Below are 21,668 nucleotides of genomic sequence, written 5' to 3'. Positions count from 1 at the left end.
CTCTGCTTCCCACCTTTCTAAAGAATTTTAACGGGGTTTTTTTGAGTGAATACAGTATAGATGTTTTATTTGAAAGAGCATTAATCACGATGAGATCTTTAACTGCAGTGTGAAGCCAACTTAACTGTGGCCTTGGAACTTCCAACATACATAGCACAGGGTCAAATGCTGAATCAGCCACTGATGTCCCACTGGTGACTCAGACAGGCAGCCCATGTTTAAAATATATATTTAACAGCACAGGCTACCAACTTCAGTAAAATATTGGGGTGGGTGGGCAGGTAAGCCCCGCCCTGCAATATCGATCACCTGACACAGTGCACACACACCATTTGAATGGCAATGCCCATCAACTTTGGGAGGGGTGGCCTCCTCAAATATTTTATTGGGGGGGGGCAAAGACCCATTAGCCCCTAGGGGTTGGTTCCTATATAACAGCACATCCTAGGAACATTCAATCACTCTCTGCTGGTGTGGAATAATGAGGCAAATTTTAAGGTAAAGGTAAAGGTACCCCTGCCCGTATGGGCCAGTCTTGACAGACTCTGGGGTTGTGCGCCCATCTCACTTAAGAGGCCAGGGGCCAGCGCTGTCCGGAGACACTTCCGGGTCACGTGGCCAGCGTGACATCACTGCTCTGGCGAGCCAGAGCCGCACACGGAAACGCCGTTTACCTTCCCGCTGGTAAGCGGTCCCTATTTATCTACTTGCACCCGGAGGTGCTTTCGAACTGCTAGCTTGGCAGGCGCTGGGACCGAGCAGCGGGAGCGCACCCCGCCGCGGGGATTCGAACCGCCGACCTTTCGATCGGCAAGTCCTAGACGCTGAAGCTTTAACCCACAGCGCCACCTGCGTCCCGAGGCAAATTTTACTCCTCCTCAAATTAAACTAACATGTCGGAAAACCTCTACCCCTCCACCACGTCAGATATGCCCCCCCTAGAAAGCCTCAAGTGACTCTGTTCTATGCTGATGAATAATTTACCTCTGCCCATCTCAAAATGCTCCACTTCTACACACTGCAAGGAAGTGTCAAAAGTGGGTGACTTTTAATACAGAATGACCACAAACGTTTCTGCTCTGTGCTTGTTCAGTGCCATTATTCAGGTTGTTATAATCACCACCATCTTTATTAAGGGCACGTAGGCTTCACCCTTTAGCCAAAAAATGCTCTAATATGGTTCCTGCCTTCAGGCTCACAATCTAAAAAAGACACAAGGATAGGGTGGCTCCTGCCACACAGTTCTTCCTTCGAGCAGTTGACTTGACTGCAGTTACGATCCTCTTCCCTCTCTGATATCAGTGGCTGTTCTCACTATCTCACCATCCCACTACCACCACGCCCAGGAGCAGAGATTGTGACAGTGTACAAACCAGGAGAGTAAGACACCAAAATGTTGGTGAAAAACAGGGGCGTGGGGATTCAAATCAGTTTATAATGGCTCCATGGTCAATAGTTGATTTGTTCTACCAGGTGTAAATTTTGACTCAGTTTAAAAATGCCTTTTATTTTTCTCTTTCTTCCTTGGTGGCGCTCTCTCCCCCCCCCCCCCCAATTCCCTTGTTTCCAGAAGGTCATTTCATTTTTCATTCTCCTTCTCTGAGCAGATCTCTTTTCTTTAATTTTATTTAATTGATGATAACTAATTGGCTCCCACTTTGGGGAAAAGTGCCATCAGAGCCTGCTGGGTTTTTAATTTTTCCGCCTTCCTAAGTAGCATCTCAGGTGGAGGTCTGGAAATTAAAACCTCTTTTCTTTTCTTTTCCTTTTTTAAAGGTAATATTACGGTGAAGGTTATTAACTTACTTGTGAGCTCCATATTTTGCTTCTCAGATACTCTTCTCTTTCACTTTGAGTACTGGCTGCTGCTATGAGCCCCTTTTGTGTAAGAACGTGTCCCTATATAGGGAAGTTCCAGGAGGCTGGGCTCCATTCATTTGGGTCTAAACAGAGACAACATTTAGACAATGCCTCTGAATACCAGTTGGTGGGAATCACAGGTGGGCCGAGTGCTGCTGAGTTCATCTCCTGCTTGAGTGCTTCCTATAGACATGTGGTTGGCCACAGAATGCTAGACTAGATGGGACATCGGCCTGATCCAGCAAGCTCCCCTTATCTTCTTATGCTTGGATCAAGAAGAGCTATACTGAACAAGACACAAGCAGGAATGCAAGAGACTCACCGTGCCGCTACCTGAACTGGGCAGCGCTGGTGGGCAGGGATGCCTGAATGTGTGTTGGAGAAGACCTCTCTTTCTCAAAAAAGGTGCTTAAAAGTCAAGTGGCCAAGGGTCCTACTTTATAGAAGACAGTCCTCTGTTTGAAGGAATCCTTTACTTGAAGAGTTGTCCTGTCCATGTCCAGTTTAAAGATAAAGAATCACAAGAAGGAAGATGTGGGGCGGGACTTGAAGTTGCCCAGTTTTGGGGGGGCTTGTGGGTGTGGGCGGGGGCTTATCCTTCTATTCTATTCTATTGCAGACGTGCTTCCAAGTAAGCCTGCATTTTTTGCTATTGCGGATTACGAGAACAGTATGCGCTCTCCCACCTATGGTGCTGATGATGGGAAAATTTCCCCCACTTTCAGTTTCAAAACAAAAAAAGCCCTTTCTGGTACGGATGAGTTTCTGTCTCGAGTGAAGCTTTTGTGTTGCCCTCCAGCGCCACCTTGCTGCCCATCGCAGTATCGTTTATTGCTTTTTCAAAAGGCTCCTTCAATTCTTCGGTTCCTGCTCTCCGCCACCAGGAACTCTTTCCCGCGACAGGAAGCCCTTGGACCACCCTCTCCCTCCTCAAACTGGCCCTGCAAGACAAGCAGTCCCACTTGCTCTCACTTGCATCTTTCTCCCACTTGCATCTCCTGTGACGGTTCTCCTCGTGTCTCTTTATTGCAACCTCCCTTACAACACCTGTGAGGTAGGATAGGCTCAGGTAGTAACTGGTCCAGTGAGACTCACAGCAGTGAGATCTGTACCTGGTTCTCCCTGGTGATGGGGCAATGCTGTAACCTCCATCTCTCTCTCTCTCCTCTTTATATCCCACTCAGAGCAATGGAGATTAAGGGTGCTGTATATAGTCATGGTGAGAAATGTATTCAGAATAAATCCAGGTCAAGCTTGAGGCAAGGGTGGTGTTTGGCTGTTGAATATTAGGCACTCTTGGAGTGGAGAGACCTGGGTTCAAACCCATGCCAAGCTATGACACTCACTAGGTGTCCTTTGGCCCAGTCTCTATCTCTGAGCATAACCTGCCAATGACCTGCAGTCCTGCCTCTAAATCAGGGCTTCCCAAACTTGGGTCTGAAGCTGTTTCTTTGGACTGCACCTCCCATCATCCCTAGCTAGCAGGATCAGTGGTGAAGAATGATGGGAATTGTAGTCCAAAAACAGCTGGAGACCCAAGTTTGGGAAAACCCTGTTCTAAAGGATTGATTCCTCCTTCACTTGCCATGCAAATGGGCCTTTTTATAGCCCCATTGTAAAGTCCACCCACCTCACACCCTTCCTGGGGTCCTGGATCATGCTCTACTCCCTGCTACATTTTTGGAGATAGGCAGGTAACATTCAGCAACGTCTAAGCGAATTACTAGAATCAGACAGGAGCTAAATCACAACATTTTCCCAACAGGATCCCCATCAGTTCTTGCTGGAAGATGGTATTTACGTCCTCAGTAAAATGTTCCTTTGCAGATGAGCAATTGTTACCCTAACCACTGCAAAGTGGTCTCTGGATCTATTTTAAGCTGCATAATGTACTATTCAATATCCTTTTGATTATGGCAGAGATTTGAGCCTTTACTTGAAGAGCATGTCCCTGTGTGTAAGTTTTGTTGATGTGAGTACTGCAAATGTATTATTTACGACAGAGAAAAGTCCCCCCACCCCCCACCCCCGCTGCCTCCTTTCGCTGTTTAAGGCAGTGCAGGTGCTTTTTGCAAGATCCTTTGCTGTGTCTCAGGAATGACTACAGCTCCACCTAGTGGGAAAGCATGTGGGCATTTTTCCTACATCCTGTTATTGCCAATCTCTTATGGCATAGGTTCCCCATGTTTTAAAATGGATCTTGTTTGTGCATATTTAAGGCTTGTTCTTTTTAGGAAGCAGAAAATGGAGGGTGATGTATATTTTGGAGTGAGCTCAAGGAGATTTAACAACAGCTCTGAAAGGTTCACACTGCTTGATATCATTTATTAGAAGAAGCAAAAATAAGCCACACCTCAGTGGGACTCCGAATGCTTGCAGGCATCCCCCGACTCTTAAAAAGGAATCTTCTGTATCTAGGGCAGATTCCAAAGTCATCAAAAGCCTTAGCGCACAGCAGAATAGACTTGATAATAACAGAAAGTGGGATGCTCCCAGTGCAGATAGAATAATAGAATTGTAGATTTGGAAGGAGATCTCTGCTTGAAAATCTCTAATGAAGGAGAGTCCACAATCTCCTGAGGGAGTCTCTTCCACTGTTGAACAGCTCTTACCATCAGAAAGTTATTCCTGATGTTTAGTTGGAATCTCCTTTCTTGTAACTTGAAGCCATGGTTTGAGTCCTACCTTCCAGAGCAGGAGAAAACAAGCTTGATCCATCTTCCATTTGACAGCCCTTGAGATATTTAAAGATGGCTATCAAATCTCCTCTCAGTCTCCTCTTTAAGAGACTCAATGCCTTCAAGCGTTCTTCATAAGGCTTGGTTTTCAGACGGCTGTTGCAGCAAAAAACAACCACCACAATGCAGTGGTGTGGCTAACTTCTTGCCCTTCAAATGTTGCTGGACTACAGCTACCATCATCCCTGACTAGTAGGCATGACAACCAGGGCTGATAGGATCTGGAATCCAACATCATCTGGAAGACCACATTCCCCAACTCTACTCCAGAGGAAGAGTGGGTACCACTGCCTTCACCTTGATTGGTTCCAGGGCAAGGCTTCCAATGCTTCCAATGAAGAAAAATGTATGTTGTTGGCACAAGCTATGGCAACTTGTAGGAGTGCTGTTGCCACTGGTGTTAAGTTTGCTACCAGACTTACACTCTTTCACAGACCCCTCTCCCAATGTACCAAAGTGTTCTTGGGTTTCTTTGCTTAAATTGAAGTTATAGCAGAGTTTAAAGCTTGGAAGCTGAAACTATCCAGTCCCACCACCAGATGTTGTGTTTCATTCTCATGACAGCAACATTGCTTTAAAAAGGTTAATAAAACACACAAAAGTCCCACCGGGAAAAGGGAGAAAAGGTTCTTTACCTGCTTCGTCTTCATATTTACAAGAATGGCTTTGGATTCTAAACTCACATGGTGGGAGCTAGTTCCATGGATGCCTCATTCAGGAGAGATAGAGTGATAGATGATGATAGATAGATGATAGATAGATAGATAGATAGATAGATAGATAGATAGATAGATGATAGATTAGATAGATGATAGATAGATGATAGATAGATAGATAGATAGATAGATAGATAGATAGATGATAGATAGATAGATAGATAGATAGATAGATAGATAGATGATAGATAGATAGATAGATAGATAGATAGATAGATAGATATAGATAGATGATAGATAGATGATAGATATAGATGATATACTGTAGATAGATAGGAGGATCCCTCTCACACGCACAGACACCATCCTTTAAATCTCCTTCTCCTTTGTGGCAAAATGCAAAAGAGGATATAATCTGTTGGGGAGCCAGAATCTGAGAATTGGTCTCCTGAGGTTTGATCATGGTGCTGGAGATGAATGGAGATGTATCAACTCTGGCATCTCAAAGCTATGCAATTTGCTGTGGGAGAGGAAGGACCGGTGGATTCAGTGGAGGATGGGACAGAGACCTTTCAGTTTCTATTAGGGATGGGGATTCAGCCAAACAGGCAGGAATAACTCCCCAAGTCCAAAAACGAAAACAAGGACTGCAGGTTCGAGAAGACAGACCCGTTATAAAGACTGAAAGAGCCAGTTGCCATCACCTGTAGGATACAGTCCCATTAAAAACGAGGATTCTCAGGAGGAAACTTCCCAGGTGAAGAGAGACAGGCATGCACAAACACCTTTGCTGCATCATTTTTTTTTTTTACTTACCACCATGCAATTTGGGGAAAACACTGCCTCTGCCAGTGTAAAGTAAAACCTGTCAGTGCCCATGGTACCTTCCCAATTCTCCCATTGCAGATGCTATTCGCATCCCCCCTTTTTTATAAAAAAAAGATTTTAAATTAACATTTAAATTATTTTCAATCCTTTCCTTGACTACATTTCCCTAATAATCATTTCTTTCATGATTGCGTCCCTCTCCTTATAATTGTAGCATCCCTCCCACTTTCTTTTGATTTCCTTTGATGCTCATTTCTCTCTCCATTCTTTCTTCAGCGAAGCTTAGCCCTCCTCTTGCCCTCTGGATCTAACTCCCTTCCACAGGTTAGTAGCTATTGATCCAACCATTCTTTTTCATCTTACTTCAGAAATTATTAAAGACTCTGCTGCTTTTCCCTATCAACAGCCTCTTGGACTTCAGTTTTGTCCTATTCCTAGGTCAATTGTTTAACTCCCTTTTCTTCTCATGCTTTCCCATCTTATCCTTTTCTCTCTAACCCATTTCTCCTTCTGAAAGGCATTTGTTTGCCTTCTGTGAGGGTAGGAAGCAGCTCCTCATGATTGCCATATGATCTCTTGTTTCAGAGCCAACGTGTTCTAGTGGGTAAAGCATTGAACTAGTACCCAGGAGACCAGGGTTCAAATCCCCACTCATCCATGAAGCTCACTGGGTGACCTTAGGCCAGTCACTGTGTCTTTCAGCCTAAGTTACCTCACAGGTTTCTTGTGGGGATTAAATGAGGAGGGGTAGAACCATGTTTGCCACTTGGAGCTCCTTGGAGAAAAAAGTGGGCTATAAATACATAAAATAAAATAAGTAAGATGGCATCCTTCTTGCACCTGAACAAATCATAAGCATGGGTGTGCCAGAGGGTGAATGCTGAGGTGAAGGCTAGGCACGGGAAACATTCTGGCCCATATCATAGATGCAAAAATGGCAGAAGGCCACAATGGTTGTCCCAGACTGAGACAGGATTTTGGATCTAAGGAAGGAAAAAGGGAATGGGAGTACAAGAACAAGAGAATCTTGTTTGGATGAAGCTATAGAACAGAGGGTGACAGTAAAAGACGCCTGCTTCTTGGGAGAAAAGCAATGACAAACGTAGACAACATCTTAAAAAGTATAGTAAAAGCTATGGTTGTCCCAGTAGTGATGTATGGAAGTGAGAGCTGGACCATAACGAAGGCTGATCGCCGAATAATTGATGCTTTTGAGTTCTGGTGCTGAAGGAGACTCTTGAGAGTCCCATGGACTGCAAGAAGAACAAACCTATCCATTCTTAAGGAAATCAGCCCTGAGTGCTCACTGGAAGGACAGATCATGAAGCTGAGGCTCCAGTACTTTGGCCACCTCACGAGAAGAGAAGACTCCCTGGAAAAGACCCTGATGTTGGGAAAGATGGAGGGCAGAAGGAGAAGGGGACGACAGAGGACGAGATGGTTGGATAGTGTTCTCAAAGCTACCAGCATGAGTTTGACCAAACTGCGGGAGGCAGTGGAAGACAGGAGTGCCTGGTGCATGGGGGTCCATGGGGTCACGAAGAGTCGGACATGACTAAACGACTAAACAACAACATAGAAGAGAGAGGAAACAAAAGGGAATTGCTATGAACTCCTCAGCCCCTTCAGGATCCAGCATGATTTGGCAGCCCCAAATGGACCAGAAAGAGGAGGAAGACCCATTGGCCCATCTAGCTCAGTATTGTCTACGCTGGGTGGCAGCAGCAGTCCAGGAGGTTGCCCCCCCCGTGCCGTCTGCAGAAACCAGACTCTGAATACCCATTCAGTACAGATCATTTTAAGTGGAGTCGTATTCTCCTGCCAGGGAAAAGAACGCTGGTGGCCGTGGTCCAATCCGCAACAAATTGCCTTTGTTCTTCCAATTAATTTTGCCTTCCACTTAGTGTGCAGCACATGTATAATTAGCTCTCCGAAATGAGAGGGAAATGTTGTTGTAGAAAAAAGCGTATGAAATACCCCAAAGAGACCGTCCAGCCGGCTCTCCCCAGTGTTCTCCATCATATCTGTTACCACTTTAATTACCAGCGAGCTGCCTTGTTTAAAGTTATTTTATGGATGAGGCCTTCCCCACTATTAGGAAAGCGGCAATGTAGAAAAGTGGTGGGAAGTGTCACAGAAACTGCATTTTTCTGTATGGATTTGACATTGTGCATGTGCTACCTTTAGCTGGGTCAGAAAACCCTGTGGTGTGAATGTCTGGATATAACATCCTTGCAGTGGGTGGGCGTGGGGAAAGAAATCAAAACATAAAACGTTTCTATTTGGAAAAACCTTGGCTGGCGTTTTCAAGTGTTTTACTTGAAAACTCAGGCAGACCAGTTATTCCCTACCTTTTAACATGCAGTACATCTGCTATATAGGCACTGTGGTGTAGTAGTTGGACTAGGATATGGGAGAACAGGGTTTGAATCCTCACTCAGTCATGAAGCTCATTCAGTGACCTTGGACCAGTCACTGTCCCTCACTCTAACCTACTTCATGGGATTTATGTGAGGGTAAAATGAGGATAAGGAGAACCATGTACACCCCCTTGAGTTTGTCCTCCTCTATCCTCCCCACCAGAATGCCAAGTTAACCCAGTTTCTGCACCAATGAAAGCCGCAGATTTTGCCTGTAATTCTGGGAGATATGTGCTGCTCATGTCTCCTAATCTAAGACTCCAACTATTTCAGTTTCCTTGATTCAATTCTCTCAGTTGCAGCAAGCTCTAGAGAACACCTCAAAAACATCCATTCTTCCCCCATTTCTGCTCTCATTGTCAATTGTCAGTCTAACAACTGTTTTAAACACAAACACACTCCCCCATGTCCAACTGACTGGTACAAATTTATGGGAATTTAGGACTAATGTTAGCTTTCTCTCAGATTCCCTTTTGTCCTCTTCTTATAAAAGGTTTTCAGAATTTTCAGCACTGGACTCTCTCGACTACATCTTTGTTAATAATCTCACTTCTGATTTTATCTTGCCTGCTTTTAAACTGGCTGGATACATATTTACTACAGTCTTCCTCAACCTGGTGCACTCCAGATATTTCAGAGTAGCACTCTCATCAGCCCTGGACAACTCAGCTTAGCTAACTGGGACTGATGGGAGTTGGAATGGGGGTTACCAATGTTGTGCCTTCCAGATGCTGTTGGACTACAGTTCTCATGTTGGCTGGGGCTGATGGGAGCTGTAGTCCAACATCTGGAGGGCGTCACATTGTCCACCCTAAACTAGAAGATGACAAATTAGATGAGGTTTCATTTGCTACATATATATTTCACCTTCATCCAATGGCATTCAGGGTTACTAAAGCAAACACAATTTTTAAAGAGTAGATTGGTGGCCTCTTTAGATCTAGATGTTGTGGGACTCCAACTCCTATCAGCTTCAGCTACCATGGCCAATGATCAGGAATGATGAGAGCTAGGGGTTCAACAATGTCTGGAGGGCACAGCACTGGTTATCTCAGTTTTAGATACTGATGCAGCCTACTCTAGTGATTCCCTCTCACAATGGAACAATCACAAGTTCTTTTTAAGCTCCTGATCATTCCTGTATCACCACATCCTTACCTGCCCCATGTCACATATGATGTCAGATATGGGGTGGGTAGATGTGATTGTGGGAAAACAGCTACGGATCAGGATCCGTGCCAGGCCAGATTGGCCCACTGTCTGGAGGCTGCCTATCTTTATCCTAGAGCTCTATGGTATCCTGTGTCCTGGCTCCTATTTGAAGATCATTGACTTACAGCATAATTGTTGCCAAGGTGTTTATTCCACCTTGGAATGCCCAGATGTAGATCAGACTACAGGGTACACAATTCAGAAGTTCATAGAAGAGCTCTAGGATACGTGGCTAGTGTAAGACATTAGTGTAAGACATTGTCTCAGCATTTGACATGCCCCATGAGCTCCCCCTTTGAAGAGTGGGGAGCCTTGAAAGAGTGCGAGCAAACAAGTGCTCCTGCAAGTAGGTTGGACTTGCTCATGCTGGCGCAGCCAAGCACTGCATCCTTGGAGATGAAGGCAAAGTTGATAAATTTGGTTCACTGTCTGATCCAACCTCAGCACCTCCTCAGAGGTGTGGTCCACTTCTATGATGAGAGGCAGTGCCAAAGACAAGTCAGGTAGCTGCTTCTCAGTTCTCAGGATGTCTGATGGTACCTTTGACAACTGGCTCAGACCCTCCCTGGTGTACAGATCAATATCTCTCAAACCATTGGACCCCACTTCAAGATCCACATCCATGGCCTCATTGTTCTGCTCAGCCCTATGAAGTTGTTTCCATGGGACTAATGACACCCAAAAATTTAAGTTACCCCTGGAAAATTGGCTGCCACAACAGTATTTTCTGTCCTTTGGTGGGCTTATTAGAAGCCAATAGCATAAGCTAAGTTGATGTACACCTTCCTGACTTTTCCTACTAAAAGGAGGTTCACATCCCATTATTATTGTTTTGCCACTTTGCAGAGTTCATTCTGCTTCTATAAGCTGCTGAAGAGCACAACAATTTATGCAAAACAACAACAGCCCCAAAGTAAAGCAAAACAACAACAAAGAGTTTGAGTTCAAATTTGTTTCCTCCACAGAATTTTATGCAGACAACAGAATCCACCTCTCCATGCCATTATAATCTGAGTATCCTTGGACTAGCTTTTTTATGACAGCACAGACCACAAACTGGAAAGGAAGAGAGTGGAAGAGACATAATTGCGCACTATCATTACTGAGCACTAAATGAACCCCATGGAGCATAATGCAGAGAAGCATACTTCCTCATGGTGCCTTTAGTTCCCCAGGGGGGTCTGTTAAGTACTTTGTAGTTCTCTTCGCCAGCCTGAAAAGAAGCCACCACTGGGAGTAGAGCTTAATGTCCAAATTCCCAAATCATTTAGAGCAAGAAATGTGTTCACGCTTGACTCATGGGGAAGCAGAAATGTACATATCAAAATTCAGGATGGGATGCCAGATAAACAGATAACAACTAAAGAGTCTCCAGTGCCTTTTATCAACCAGGCTGCACATATGATTTATGGATAACTAGCGATAAAACGTTAAGGGAGTTTTGCTCTGGAAGCAAAGATATGTTGGCCAAGGAGGAGCTGTCCAGTGCTGAAATCCAGGCAATTGTTTATAGCCTAAACAAAAGCAACCTCACTCTACTAGTGGCCCTCCACATTTTGTGGGACTACAGCACCCATCAGCCCCAGGCAGCATAGCTAATAGCAAGATATTATGGGAAGTGTAGCCCAACATCATATGGAAGAAATCTGACCTAGAGCATTGGCACTGAAGAAAAAGGGCCAATTTAAAGGCAGTGGCCTATTGTATGCATGGCTTAGTGGAGAGGGGAGGTAGGAAACAATGCAGCTCTGAGCCTTTTTCATCTGCCAGAGCTCCAGGATAATTGCTGGGCCCCTTTTCTTGTGACAAATTATCCATGACCCATTATCACCCCCACAAAGAGCAGCAGTGTGTGTGTGTGTGTGTGTGTGTGTGTGTGTGTGTAATGATACAAAATGTATTAAGATCTGTGTAACTGCTATCCTATGCCTACTGTGAGTCAGCTCAACTGAACTCAGTGATGCTTATGTCTGATAGGTCATAGCTTTAATGAGAGATCTGTGGCTTGCTGAGGTCCAATATAACCTTTCTTCTAAACACGTTAGGGTTTACATTTTAGGGTGAAAGCAGGGACCCCATTTTTTAAAAAAAGGAAAGCAGCAACTAGCCTGTTTGATTTCTCCCCTCATTCTTTGACTTGCTTGTTATGTTAACCTGTCATAAGAAACTCAAAAGCCTTGTTATCACCTCAATTCATTTGCTGAAATCAGTGGACTAGCTTAGAGGACACAGGGTAGGCTATGTAGCACACACAGCTCTGCTCTCCTACGCCTTATCCTGCTGCCCATCCCCAGTATCTGCTGCCTTTGGCAACTGCCTCACTTTGCCTAATGGTTGGGTCGGCTCTGCTCAGAGTTCAGGCAAATTGTTCCAAGTTCAGAGGCTAGTAGCCCATCCGCTGCTCCTTGAGAAGCTTTGCACAGAGGTCTTTCTCATTTTGCCTGGAGGGAGGGTTTCATCACAACCTTGCAAAGCCCACTCATGGTTGCTGCAGGAAACATCTAAGAAGTAGGGTTATAATCTCGTCCTGGGTGTCTACTGTTTCCTCCTTTGAATCACAGCCCAGATATGGCGGCTGCTTCATTTTCAGTACTCTTCTTCCCCTGTCCTTCATCTTTCACATGATTTAATTTCAAAAGAGCCACAGAGAGAGAGAGATCACAGCAAGCCTCGAGCCCCTTCGGAGCAAAGCAGAGGTTCAAACGGTGGCGTACAGAAGGATTTGTTGAGCCCTGTTCACTTCCTTAATGGTAAACACACTGCCTAGTTTAATGATCACATTTCAAATCCACATGTGGCCCATTAAAGTGGTAACATCAAAGCTTCAGAGTAAGAAGGCAACAAGATAAATAATTGGAACAGACTCTGTTTTTTTATTAAAAACAAGAAACAGGGACATCGTGCACTAGAGGGCAGTATCTGCCATAAAACTGCAATCTGGATTTTTGCTTCTAGAGGATGAGAAACATAAAATCAGCTATGGCCAAACTCCAAGGAGAGGAAAACAGATGTCCCTTTGTGCCAGGAACCAGAACTGTCATAGCAAGATAGGAAACTGCCTCAGCCCAAGTCAGGCTACTGGAACACCTGGCTTGGTATTGTCTACACTGACTTGCAATGGTCCTCTAGGATTTCAGGCAGGGATCTCTCCAAGCCCTACTTGGAGATCACAAAGGGTAGATCAGGTTAATATGTCAACAGAGCTGGATCACCCATCAGGGATTACTTGGGTGAGCAGGTGAGTTTTAAGCAGATGCCTAAATGTCAGTCATGAAGGCTTCTGCCTGCTGTTCATTGGAAACACATTCCAGGAACGGGTGCTGCCACACTAAAGGTCCTACTCTTAGTGTAGCATACATATTTGCTAATGAGAAAGGATGGCGACCAGTCATGGAAGAACAATGCCAAGGGAATTTGAGTGCAATTAAAAAACAAATGAACAAAATAAAATCAATCTATGCTTTCCAAATTGAGGGTTTAGATGACCCTCTCCTCCCCAGTTGTGGTTGCTTTCCAATATAGGAATATTAAAATAAAAGGTGCCAGTGTGGTGTGGTGGCTAGAGTGTTGGACTAAGACCAGGGATGCCAGGGTTCAAATTCTCACTCAACCATGCGGCTCATTTGGTGAGCCAGGTTCTTAAGCTTAACCTCCCATGGTTCTTGTGAGCATAAAATGGGGAGGGAGAAAGCAAAGCATACTAACTTGAGCTCATTGAAGGAAAAGTGGGATATAAATAAAACAAAAACAACTCCACTTGAGAAGTCCAAATTACTCAGATTCACAAACGAGTTTTGTATTTTCAGTTGTAACTCAGTGGGTTTTCATAGCAAAGAGCTGGTGCACCCAGCTGGGTATCATGGAGCACTGAGTAATCAGAGATCAAGTGGTGTGTTTGTGTGTATGAATCAGGACTGAGTGTAATCGTGGAGTACATTGTTTTTGGTGTGGGCTGATTACCATCAGCTCTGTGCTATTGCTTTTTTACTTCAACTGATGAACTGCAAAAAAGAAAAAAGAAACATCAGTTGCAAACTTGATGTTTCCAGGCACAATTCAAAGTGTTGGTGCTGACCTTTAAAGCCCTAAACAGCCTTGGCCCAGTATACCTGAAGGAGCATCTCCACCCCCATCATTCTGCCCAGACACTGAAGTCCAGCGCTGAGGGCCTTCTGGCAGTTCCCTCACTGCGAGAAGCAAAGTTACAGGGAACCAGGCAGAGGGCCTTCTCAGTAGTGGCACCCACCCTGTGGAACGCCCTCCCATCAGATGTCAAAGAAATAAAAAACTATCGGACGTTTAGAAGACATCTGAAGGCAGCTCTGTTTAGGGAAGCTTTTAACATTTGTTGAATCATTGTATTTTAATATTCTGCTGGAAACCACCCAGAGCAGCTGGGTACACTCAGCCAGAATGGCGGGGTATAAATAATAAACTATTATTATAAAATTATTATTATTACTTGTAATCTCAGGGGCAAATGGCACTTAATACAAGAGATCTGTGATCAGAATTCCCGTTCTAGCCCTTTCCACCCCCCTCTGCCCTGCTTTAGCTAAGGAACGAGGAACCTGTGCCCCTACAGATGCTGTTGGACTTCAAGTCCCATCATTCACAGCCAGCATGTTAAAAGATTTGGGGTGATGTGAGATGTCAGTAGCAGGCAGTGTAGTGATAGTGGTGCTCACCTGACCTGACAGTCACATCTGCTTACCGGGGAGGTGGAGGGAGGTCATTGAAGTGCAAACACATTAGCAGAACCAATCTGGCACTCCTGCTGATGTGTTTGCACTGCAAATTCCACACTGCAATTCCACACTGCCTCACCCTTCCTTCTCTAGTTCCTGGTAACCATCAGAGGCTCAACTGTCAGGTTAGGTGAGCACCGTTGCCCCACCATGCCATCTGCTAATGAGTATGGAATCCATCAGGCAAACTAAGAGCAAACACTGGTTACAGTTTACAGTTTTTCTCCAGTGAGACAAACCATGGGCCTAACTTTGGACAGCACACTAAGCCAAACCCTGATTTAGCTCACAGTAGCACTGGAGGAGCAATGTGGCCACAATCTCCTCTCCAGAAATCAGTGTGCTTACATAAAGCTGGTTTATTGCTATTTGTGAACTGGGGCACTGTCACAGCATACCTGCCTCACATAAGCATGTAAGAGTAATCACTCCCTTTTGTCTCAGACCAAAGGCTTATCTGGCTCAGCATTTTGGTCAACAATGGCCAGCAGGATGCTCCTGGAATGCTCAGAATCAGAATGACAAAGCAACAGCCCTTCCCCGCTGTTCGCCTGCCAGCAACAGTTTAAGAGGTATAGGGCCTCTAAGCATGGAGTTTCCATTTAGCTATTATAGCTAATAATATAATACAGGAGCCTTGCTGTATCAGACAAAGGCCCTATCTTGTCCAGCATCCTGCAGCCCACATTGACGGACCAGATCCCCCTGGCCACCCGACCCCATGGCAGAATAATTATTCGCTGTGCAAAGACTTCCAACAAAATGTTATTCACTTAAGACACAAGATCCGCGAGTGCATGTCCTACACACAGATCTAGCCTTATTTTAGAACAATTTCAGCATTTTTATTAGACAGTTCTAACAGGACTGGAAAGTCTAAGGCTGGTGGTACACGATGCATTTTCTCCTATCTCCATTTGCTTTCTTAATACAGCTTAAGAGGACTTCCTTGGCACCTTGAGTAATAAGTGTCCACGTTATCACCACAACAGACATGAGATGTTTTACGAGTGGCACAAACAGATGGTGAACAACAGATGATGCAGAGTGGTGGAGAAGTATCTTGCATGCTTTAGACAAGGTGGGGGGTTATTACAACTTCCAGCTAGTCACCCCAAATAATCCTATCTTCCTCTCTTTATTTCTTGGTGCCTATTAACAAATGTTCAACTCCTAAAGGGGTTCTACTGCTGGGAAAATATATAAATGAGGTTCCCAATGTCTTCTAGAGCCACCTACAGCTATTACCTTGAGTGGATAAAGACCTGTTATGGACCATTATGTGGCTCTTTCAGTTACAGCTACGTAGATGGAATCCCACCTGGTTCAGATCAGGCTTGCTGAGTCTTTTCACAAGCAAGCCAGTTAAATGGAGGGGCTAACCAGCAATTGACATATAGCCTGGCCTGTCATGGGACAGGTCCTCTCTGTGCTATCTCTGTGCTTAGCTCTGTGCAGCTAAGATTCAAAGCAAGCATGCATGGGAGCTTATCATACGCCCCATCCGCACGGTATGTTTAAAGCAGTATTATGCCGCTTTAAACAGTCAGGGATCCCACCCCCCCAAAGAATCCTGGGGATCATAGCGTTCCAGTTGTTATGAGACTCCTTTTCCCCTCCCAGAGCTACAATTCCCAGCATGATTTATCAATCAATCAATCAATCTCTTCCCAGGGAACTCTGAGGCTATACTGTATAAGTATGTTGACGCAAAGTGTAGTGGATTCTTAGGCTGCAATCCTAATACACTTGTTTAGTAGCAAGCCCCACTGAACAGCGGGATTTTCTTCTGAATAAATATGTATAGGATTACACTGTTGAAGAGTTCTAGTCTGTTGTTGGAAACTCCAGCCAGCATGACAAATGGTCAGGAACAATGCAAGTATGTGGTAAGGCCAGAGCTTCCCAATCTCTAGCATAAGCAAATGTTATATTTGCATTTACGTTTATCCTGGTGTAAATGACATTTGCTTTGTAGCGTGCTGGATTGGGGTTGTGGCTGTCTTGTGCTAGAGCACCTACCTGCAGCAATAGGCCCTGTCTCCTTTGCTGCACTGTGTTGGGATATAAGATCAATCAACAGCAAGCTCCTTGACCAGTGATTATTAAAAGTGACTGGGGAAATTCCCTTGGAGGGCAAAAGACACATGGAAAAGAGGAGGTAGTGACTGAAGGTGCGGGAAAGGATATGATCCTGAAGCAGGCGGGGCTATTTTTCAGTCACCAAGCCAAGACCCAGGTAGGCCCATGAAGCACAAGACCTTCACTGATTCACATTGGCTTTGGGGTGGTCTTCACATCCAGCATCCCATTTAAAAAAGAAGGGAGCCCAGGATGAGCGGCTGGGATGTCCCAGTAATACTTCCCTTTCATTTTATGAGGAAGGCAAAACCATCCACCCCCAAGTTAATAATAGGTTTAAACAGGTAATCTCCATACCTGGGAATAAACTAGCTTTCTAAAGGGATATCTCCCAACTGCAGAAGCCCATTCCCAGGGCAGCACTGCCTGCAGCTTACTGAAATATGACCTTAATATATCATTTGCCCAAAACCACAAGCTGGTATCATGAAGAACACTGACTGATAATAAGAAAACTAAAAAGAAGAGTTATGGTTCATGCAGCCTAAATCCCCCAGAGCAGATTGCTTGTTGTATTAAATCCATTACTAACAGGGCAACATACTGGCACAATGACAGATTTTAGAACACGATGTTTTCATTCTTGTACTCCAGTCCACAAAAGTACCTTACAAACACATGACAAATTTGTTGTGCAGGCTGATGGAAAGGACTAGTCTTTAGCCACATCACTGAAAATAATTACAAAAAGGCCACAAGTAAAAATGTTTTCTTTTTCTTTTAAAAAGTGCGACCTCACAAAAGCCCACTCATAATGTTAGTATTTTCAATCCAGCTCTTATCAAATTCTGCAATGCCATCAAATTCTGCTTAAACAACTGAAGTTTATAGAACGTGTTACTTTGAAAAACTGTGTGAAACCCACAAATACACAAGAAACCAGAATAGAAATTGTTCCAAATCTAGCTATACAAGGTACATTAAGAATGCAAGTTCTACAGCAGTAGAAAAATGCGTTTACATATTAGCAGTTGAAAAACAAAGGAAAGAAAACAAAAAGGCCATCTTCAAATCCCTGTAGGCTTGTAAAAACCGCTTCCTTCCAGCACCCATCGTAGATTATTGGCAAGCTGTTGAGGGGATTAAAAAAGACACATTTATTAACAAGAATGCTACCAGAGAAAACTACCAATGTTCATAAGCAGTGTTAACGAAGTCTGCATCTAAAAATACTTTTTACTGAAAAAATAATGTAGCAAGTCCAAGATTAGGACCAAGGTTCAAAAACACTACTCAGCTATGAAGTTGCTAGTCCATGACCTTGTCCCAGTCACTTCCTCCCAACCCATCCTATCTCTTAGGGCTGTTATGAAAACAAACAAGAGGCAGAACTACATATGTGACCTTGGGGTTATTGAAGGACCTTGGGGTTCTTGTGTAGCCAAAACAGAGCCATTCAAAATAATCCAGAGGCAGGGGGGAATTCTCAAGAAAACCTTGGGGGAGGCGGGAAATATGGACGGAAGGAGAGGCTTCCAAAACAGCCCCAAAAGGACTAAGTATGCTCAGTGGTCATGAAATGCCAGCTGATTTTGTAGATGGTGAGGGGAGAAAATCAGGGAGAGAAATGTAATGGAATATCCTGGAGGCGGCCATGGGTGGCTGGCACACTGTAACAGTTTGTGGTAGGTTCCACTTGTTTAAGAACCTTATTAACTAGCTTGCTGGACCACTAAGCCAGGCCCAACATTGGCCAGAGTGATTTCTCTGTAGCTTGCAAGCAGGGAATGAGGTGACAGCTGTATCCTGCCAGCTGGTATTCAAAGAGATATAGCTCTATAGGCTGTATAGCGCACAAGTGACTACTGTTACTATCAACTGTTTCTATCAACAAGATTCTTCTCCACGCAGCCACAGCTACACCTGGTGGCAAGAAGTGCCATCCATTTATGTCTTCTATTTACAGCCTACTGCCAATAATACTCCAGGAAGTATTATTCTATTAAACTTAAGACACTCTGGAAAACTGGGGCATGGCACCCATCCAGATGTTTAGCAAGCCAAGGCCTATTTAGCTTTAGCTGTATGCATCTTGTGTGTGAATCAGCTCCTGTTCTAAACAAAGGGGTAAATTGTTCCAACCTTTGAAAACAGACAGTCCAAGCCTAGCACTCTTTTGATACTTTCAGACCCAATTCAAATACAGGGCTACTTTTAGTTCTTTCTGGTAAAGGGTTGGCGAATTAGTAGCTCACCAGATGCTGTTGAGTGCCAACTCAACCCCAGCACCGTGGCCAATCATCAGGGACAATGAGAGCTGGAAGTCCAGCAACATCGGGAGGTTCCTGGGTTCCTTACCCATTTTAGCAGGTATTTTCCCTCTCTTACCACAAGAAGAAAACAAAGCAATGTAAGATTGTGGTGCTGGTGCAACCCATCTTATCCCCTTCATATGGGTTCCCAATCCACCTGCCCGCTCCCACAGCCCAAAAAATTAGTTTCAGCTCCCAACATGTAGCCCTGCTTAACTTCTTCTGCAGACACTGAACTCATATGAACATGATTCTCACTTGATGTTTTGGTAGCAGGTGCCTTGTTCTCGCCTTCCAGCTCCTCCACTCCAGCTTGCGTCATGAGATCTGCAATGTTCTTCTCCAGGTCGTCAATACGGCAGCTCATGTCATCAAGTGAATCGAGTTAAAGAAAACAGACTAGAGAAATGCAAAAGTGGAGAGATACCACCTGACCCTCAGAAAGCCTAGATATTTAAAATGTTTATTGCTTGGTGTGTGTTTTTTTAAATTCATGAATGTTTTAAATTCTTTTTACTAATAATTTTATTGTTTTATTCTCTTTGTAAACTGCTTTTCTACAATCAAGCAGTTTATAACAGTAAGAACTGCTCAGCACCAGCTGAAGCACTAACAGCTTTAGAACACAGTAACACAAGCAGGACATGAGGCCTCTTCTACAGTTGCTCCCAGATGACCGGTACTCATCAAGTTGTTATGGCTAGTAGCTATATGCCAAGAAATCATAATTCACTTCCTGCAATGCTGCCAGAAAACACAATCCTGGGCTGGGGGAGAAATATTATATTATCTGGTATATAACAGCCCTCTACCTTCCCTTCCTTTGTCCTCTAAAGTTAGGCTCCATCACATAATGTTTTAACCATCACTCACTCTTCCCAGGGAACTCTGGAAAATGCAGCTCTGTGAGGAGAGATGGAGTCTCTGAATACTTCTTAGCCCTTTTAACAATCTACAGTTCCTAGGATTATTTGGGAGAACCCATGACTGTTGAAAGTGGTATGATGCTGCTTTAAATATACAACCTTTGGAGGAACCAAGTCATTTGGGGGATTTATAGAATTCATCCATTCTGTACATCACACAAAGAGCTCTGTTTAAAAGATGGAAAACCCAAAGGATATTCCGGCCAATAATCTGGTCAGACATGGTTTGAAACTTGTCCTGCATTTGTTGCAGCAGTGTCTGCACCTGGTGAGAAAAAAAATGTAGAGTTTTGCTTTAAACAGGAATTATCTGGGGCCACAGGATTTTAATTTCTTAGCACCCAGGTGCAGTATTTAACCCAAGGGAGGCGTTTTGCCCAATACTAAGCTCTGCAAGTGAAATGTTTCCATCACAACTTCTGAAAGTGAACACTGGGTTCTGACAAAGGTCCGAAGCATACTTGAGCTAAGAAGCATTAAATGAAGTTCTGAAGAGTTAGTTATGTGAAAATATATCTTCTCGTGGAAACTGCCAGGCTGGCAAATAGCAAATTATTAAGTGTGGTGGTGGCGGCGGCATCACCACTGATAAAATATTATATATGGATGTTTCAATTTCTCTTGCTAGGGTGGGATCCCAATGAATAAAGATACAAAATGCATCCTGAAATATGTTTCCATAATGCTCTGGGCCCAATTCAACGTTTTGTAGCCTGAGGTGGCCAAGACAGTGACTCCCCATTACACCACTACACCACATACAAAAGGTGACTGGACTGCAGCTGAATCCAACTTTAATGCTGGTAACAGGACAGCATTGCCAACACTGGTATGAGGGCAGAGCACCAACTTAGCAAGGGCATGCAGCACACACACAGCCCTGCCCTCCAGAATCCTATATTGGCTCCCTGTCCCTCAGCATCTGCCCCTACCAACTACACTGTAGGAAGTACCCTAATGGGTTGTTGTAGTCTAAATACTGGTATTAGTGAATCTTTGTTACTTCCAAACTGCCTGGGAAGGATCTGCGTTCTGAAAGGCAGGATGTAAATAAATTTGTTACGTACATAGTGTACATATGAGAAAAGGGGGGCAGAATGTGTGTGTGTCTCTTAGGGCAGATTACAAAAATACATAATATTAAGATATATACATTATATAATATCCATCATATACATTTTTCCCTCTGGAGCAGTCATTAAAATAAACCGCTCAGAGCAGCCCCCGCCCCAAATATTCATAGAGGCCCCACCCCAACCCAGTGCCACCCCCAATCTCTGTAACAAGCAGTGCCCCCCTGGGTTTCCATGGCAATCAGACCCGCCCTGACCACTCCTGCCCTCGTCTCCATGGTAACCCCCCACTGCTAGGTAGGCCCGCTTCTCTCTTCTCCATGGCAACCCTCTCCCCCACTTGAGTGGCCCCAGTCGGTCTCCATAGCAACCGAAATCCTTTCCCGCCCGCTCCCTGCATTCCCCGCGGCTGCCTTTCTTGCCGCCTCACCACGGCGGTGAGGTCTTGCACGGTCTTGGGGTCCGTCTCGGCCATGTCGGTCCTCTCAGTATCCAGCCTCTTTCCCTTCTCCAAGCCCGACTCCAGAAGGCGCTTCCGGCCTCACCTACGAGATTTCTCCGCCCTCTCTCGCTGCTCCGAATCCGGCTTCCCTGCCTCAGGCCTCGCGAGACAAAACGGACAGGACGAGGTCGAGAGATTGCAATGCATTGTGGGAGTCGTAGTTCGCCCCGTTGGACGCCCTGACAGGTTTGTGTGCGTATGTTTTGTTAATATAAATTATTTTCTTGTATGTGGTTGTGCTTAATTATTATTTTAAAATTGCATTTTGGAACCCGTTCTGGTCAAGAAGCAGGATTTTAAAAAATCCCTTT

General features: G+C 44.5%; 1 protein-coding gene and 2 long non-coding RNA genes across 3 annotated transcripts; 1 reads left to right on the top strand and 2 right to left on the bottom strand.

Annotated features, from left to right (window-relative positions):
• Positions 1-2,849: 2,849 nt before the first annotated feature.
• LOC309374902 lies at positions 2,850-9,810 on the bottom strand. Its single transcript, XR_014170758.1, has 2 exons — positions 9,661-9,810; positions 2,850-2,999 (listed from the first exon to the last, which is right to left on the bottom strand). It is a non-coding gene; the product is annotated as an uncharacterized lncRNA (long non-coding RNA).
• Positions 9,811-9,957: 147 nt separating this feature from the next.
• Positions 9,958-11,079, top strand: LOC309375707. The gene is made up of 2 exons (XR_014171009.1): positions 9,958-10,217; positions 10,680-11,079. It is a non-coding gene; the product is annotated as an uncharacterized lncRNA (long non-coding RNA).
• Positions 11,080-17,163: 6,084 nt separating this feature from the next.
• On the bottom strand, positions 17,164-21,442 carry HSBP1 (heat shock factor binding protein 1). Its single transcript, XM_081924151.1, has 4 exons — positions 21,286-21,442; positions 19,981-20,047; positions 19,115-19,231; positions 17,164-17,674 (listed from the first exon to the last, which is right to left on the bottom strand). Exons 1-4 carry the CDS (start codon positions 21,328-21,330, stop codon positions 17,664-17,666), a joined length of 240 nt encoding a protein of 79 aa, XP_081780277.1. The 5' UTR covers positions 21,331-21,442; the 3' UTR covers positions 17,164-17,663.
• Between the last annotated feature and the right edge of the window lie 226 nt (positions 21,443-21,668).

This window comes from Podarcis melisellensis (genome assembly GCF_964234715.1).
Source record: "Podarcis melisellensis genome assembly, chromosome: 8".
NCBI classification, from domain to species: Eukaryota; Metazoa; Chordata; class Lepidosauria; order Squamata; family Lacertidae; genus Podarcis; species Podarcis melisellensis.
Note: the sequence above shows the minus strand (reverse complement) of the source record. Positions and strands in the feature narration are given on the sequence as shown.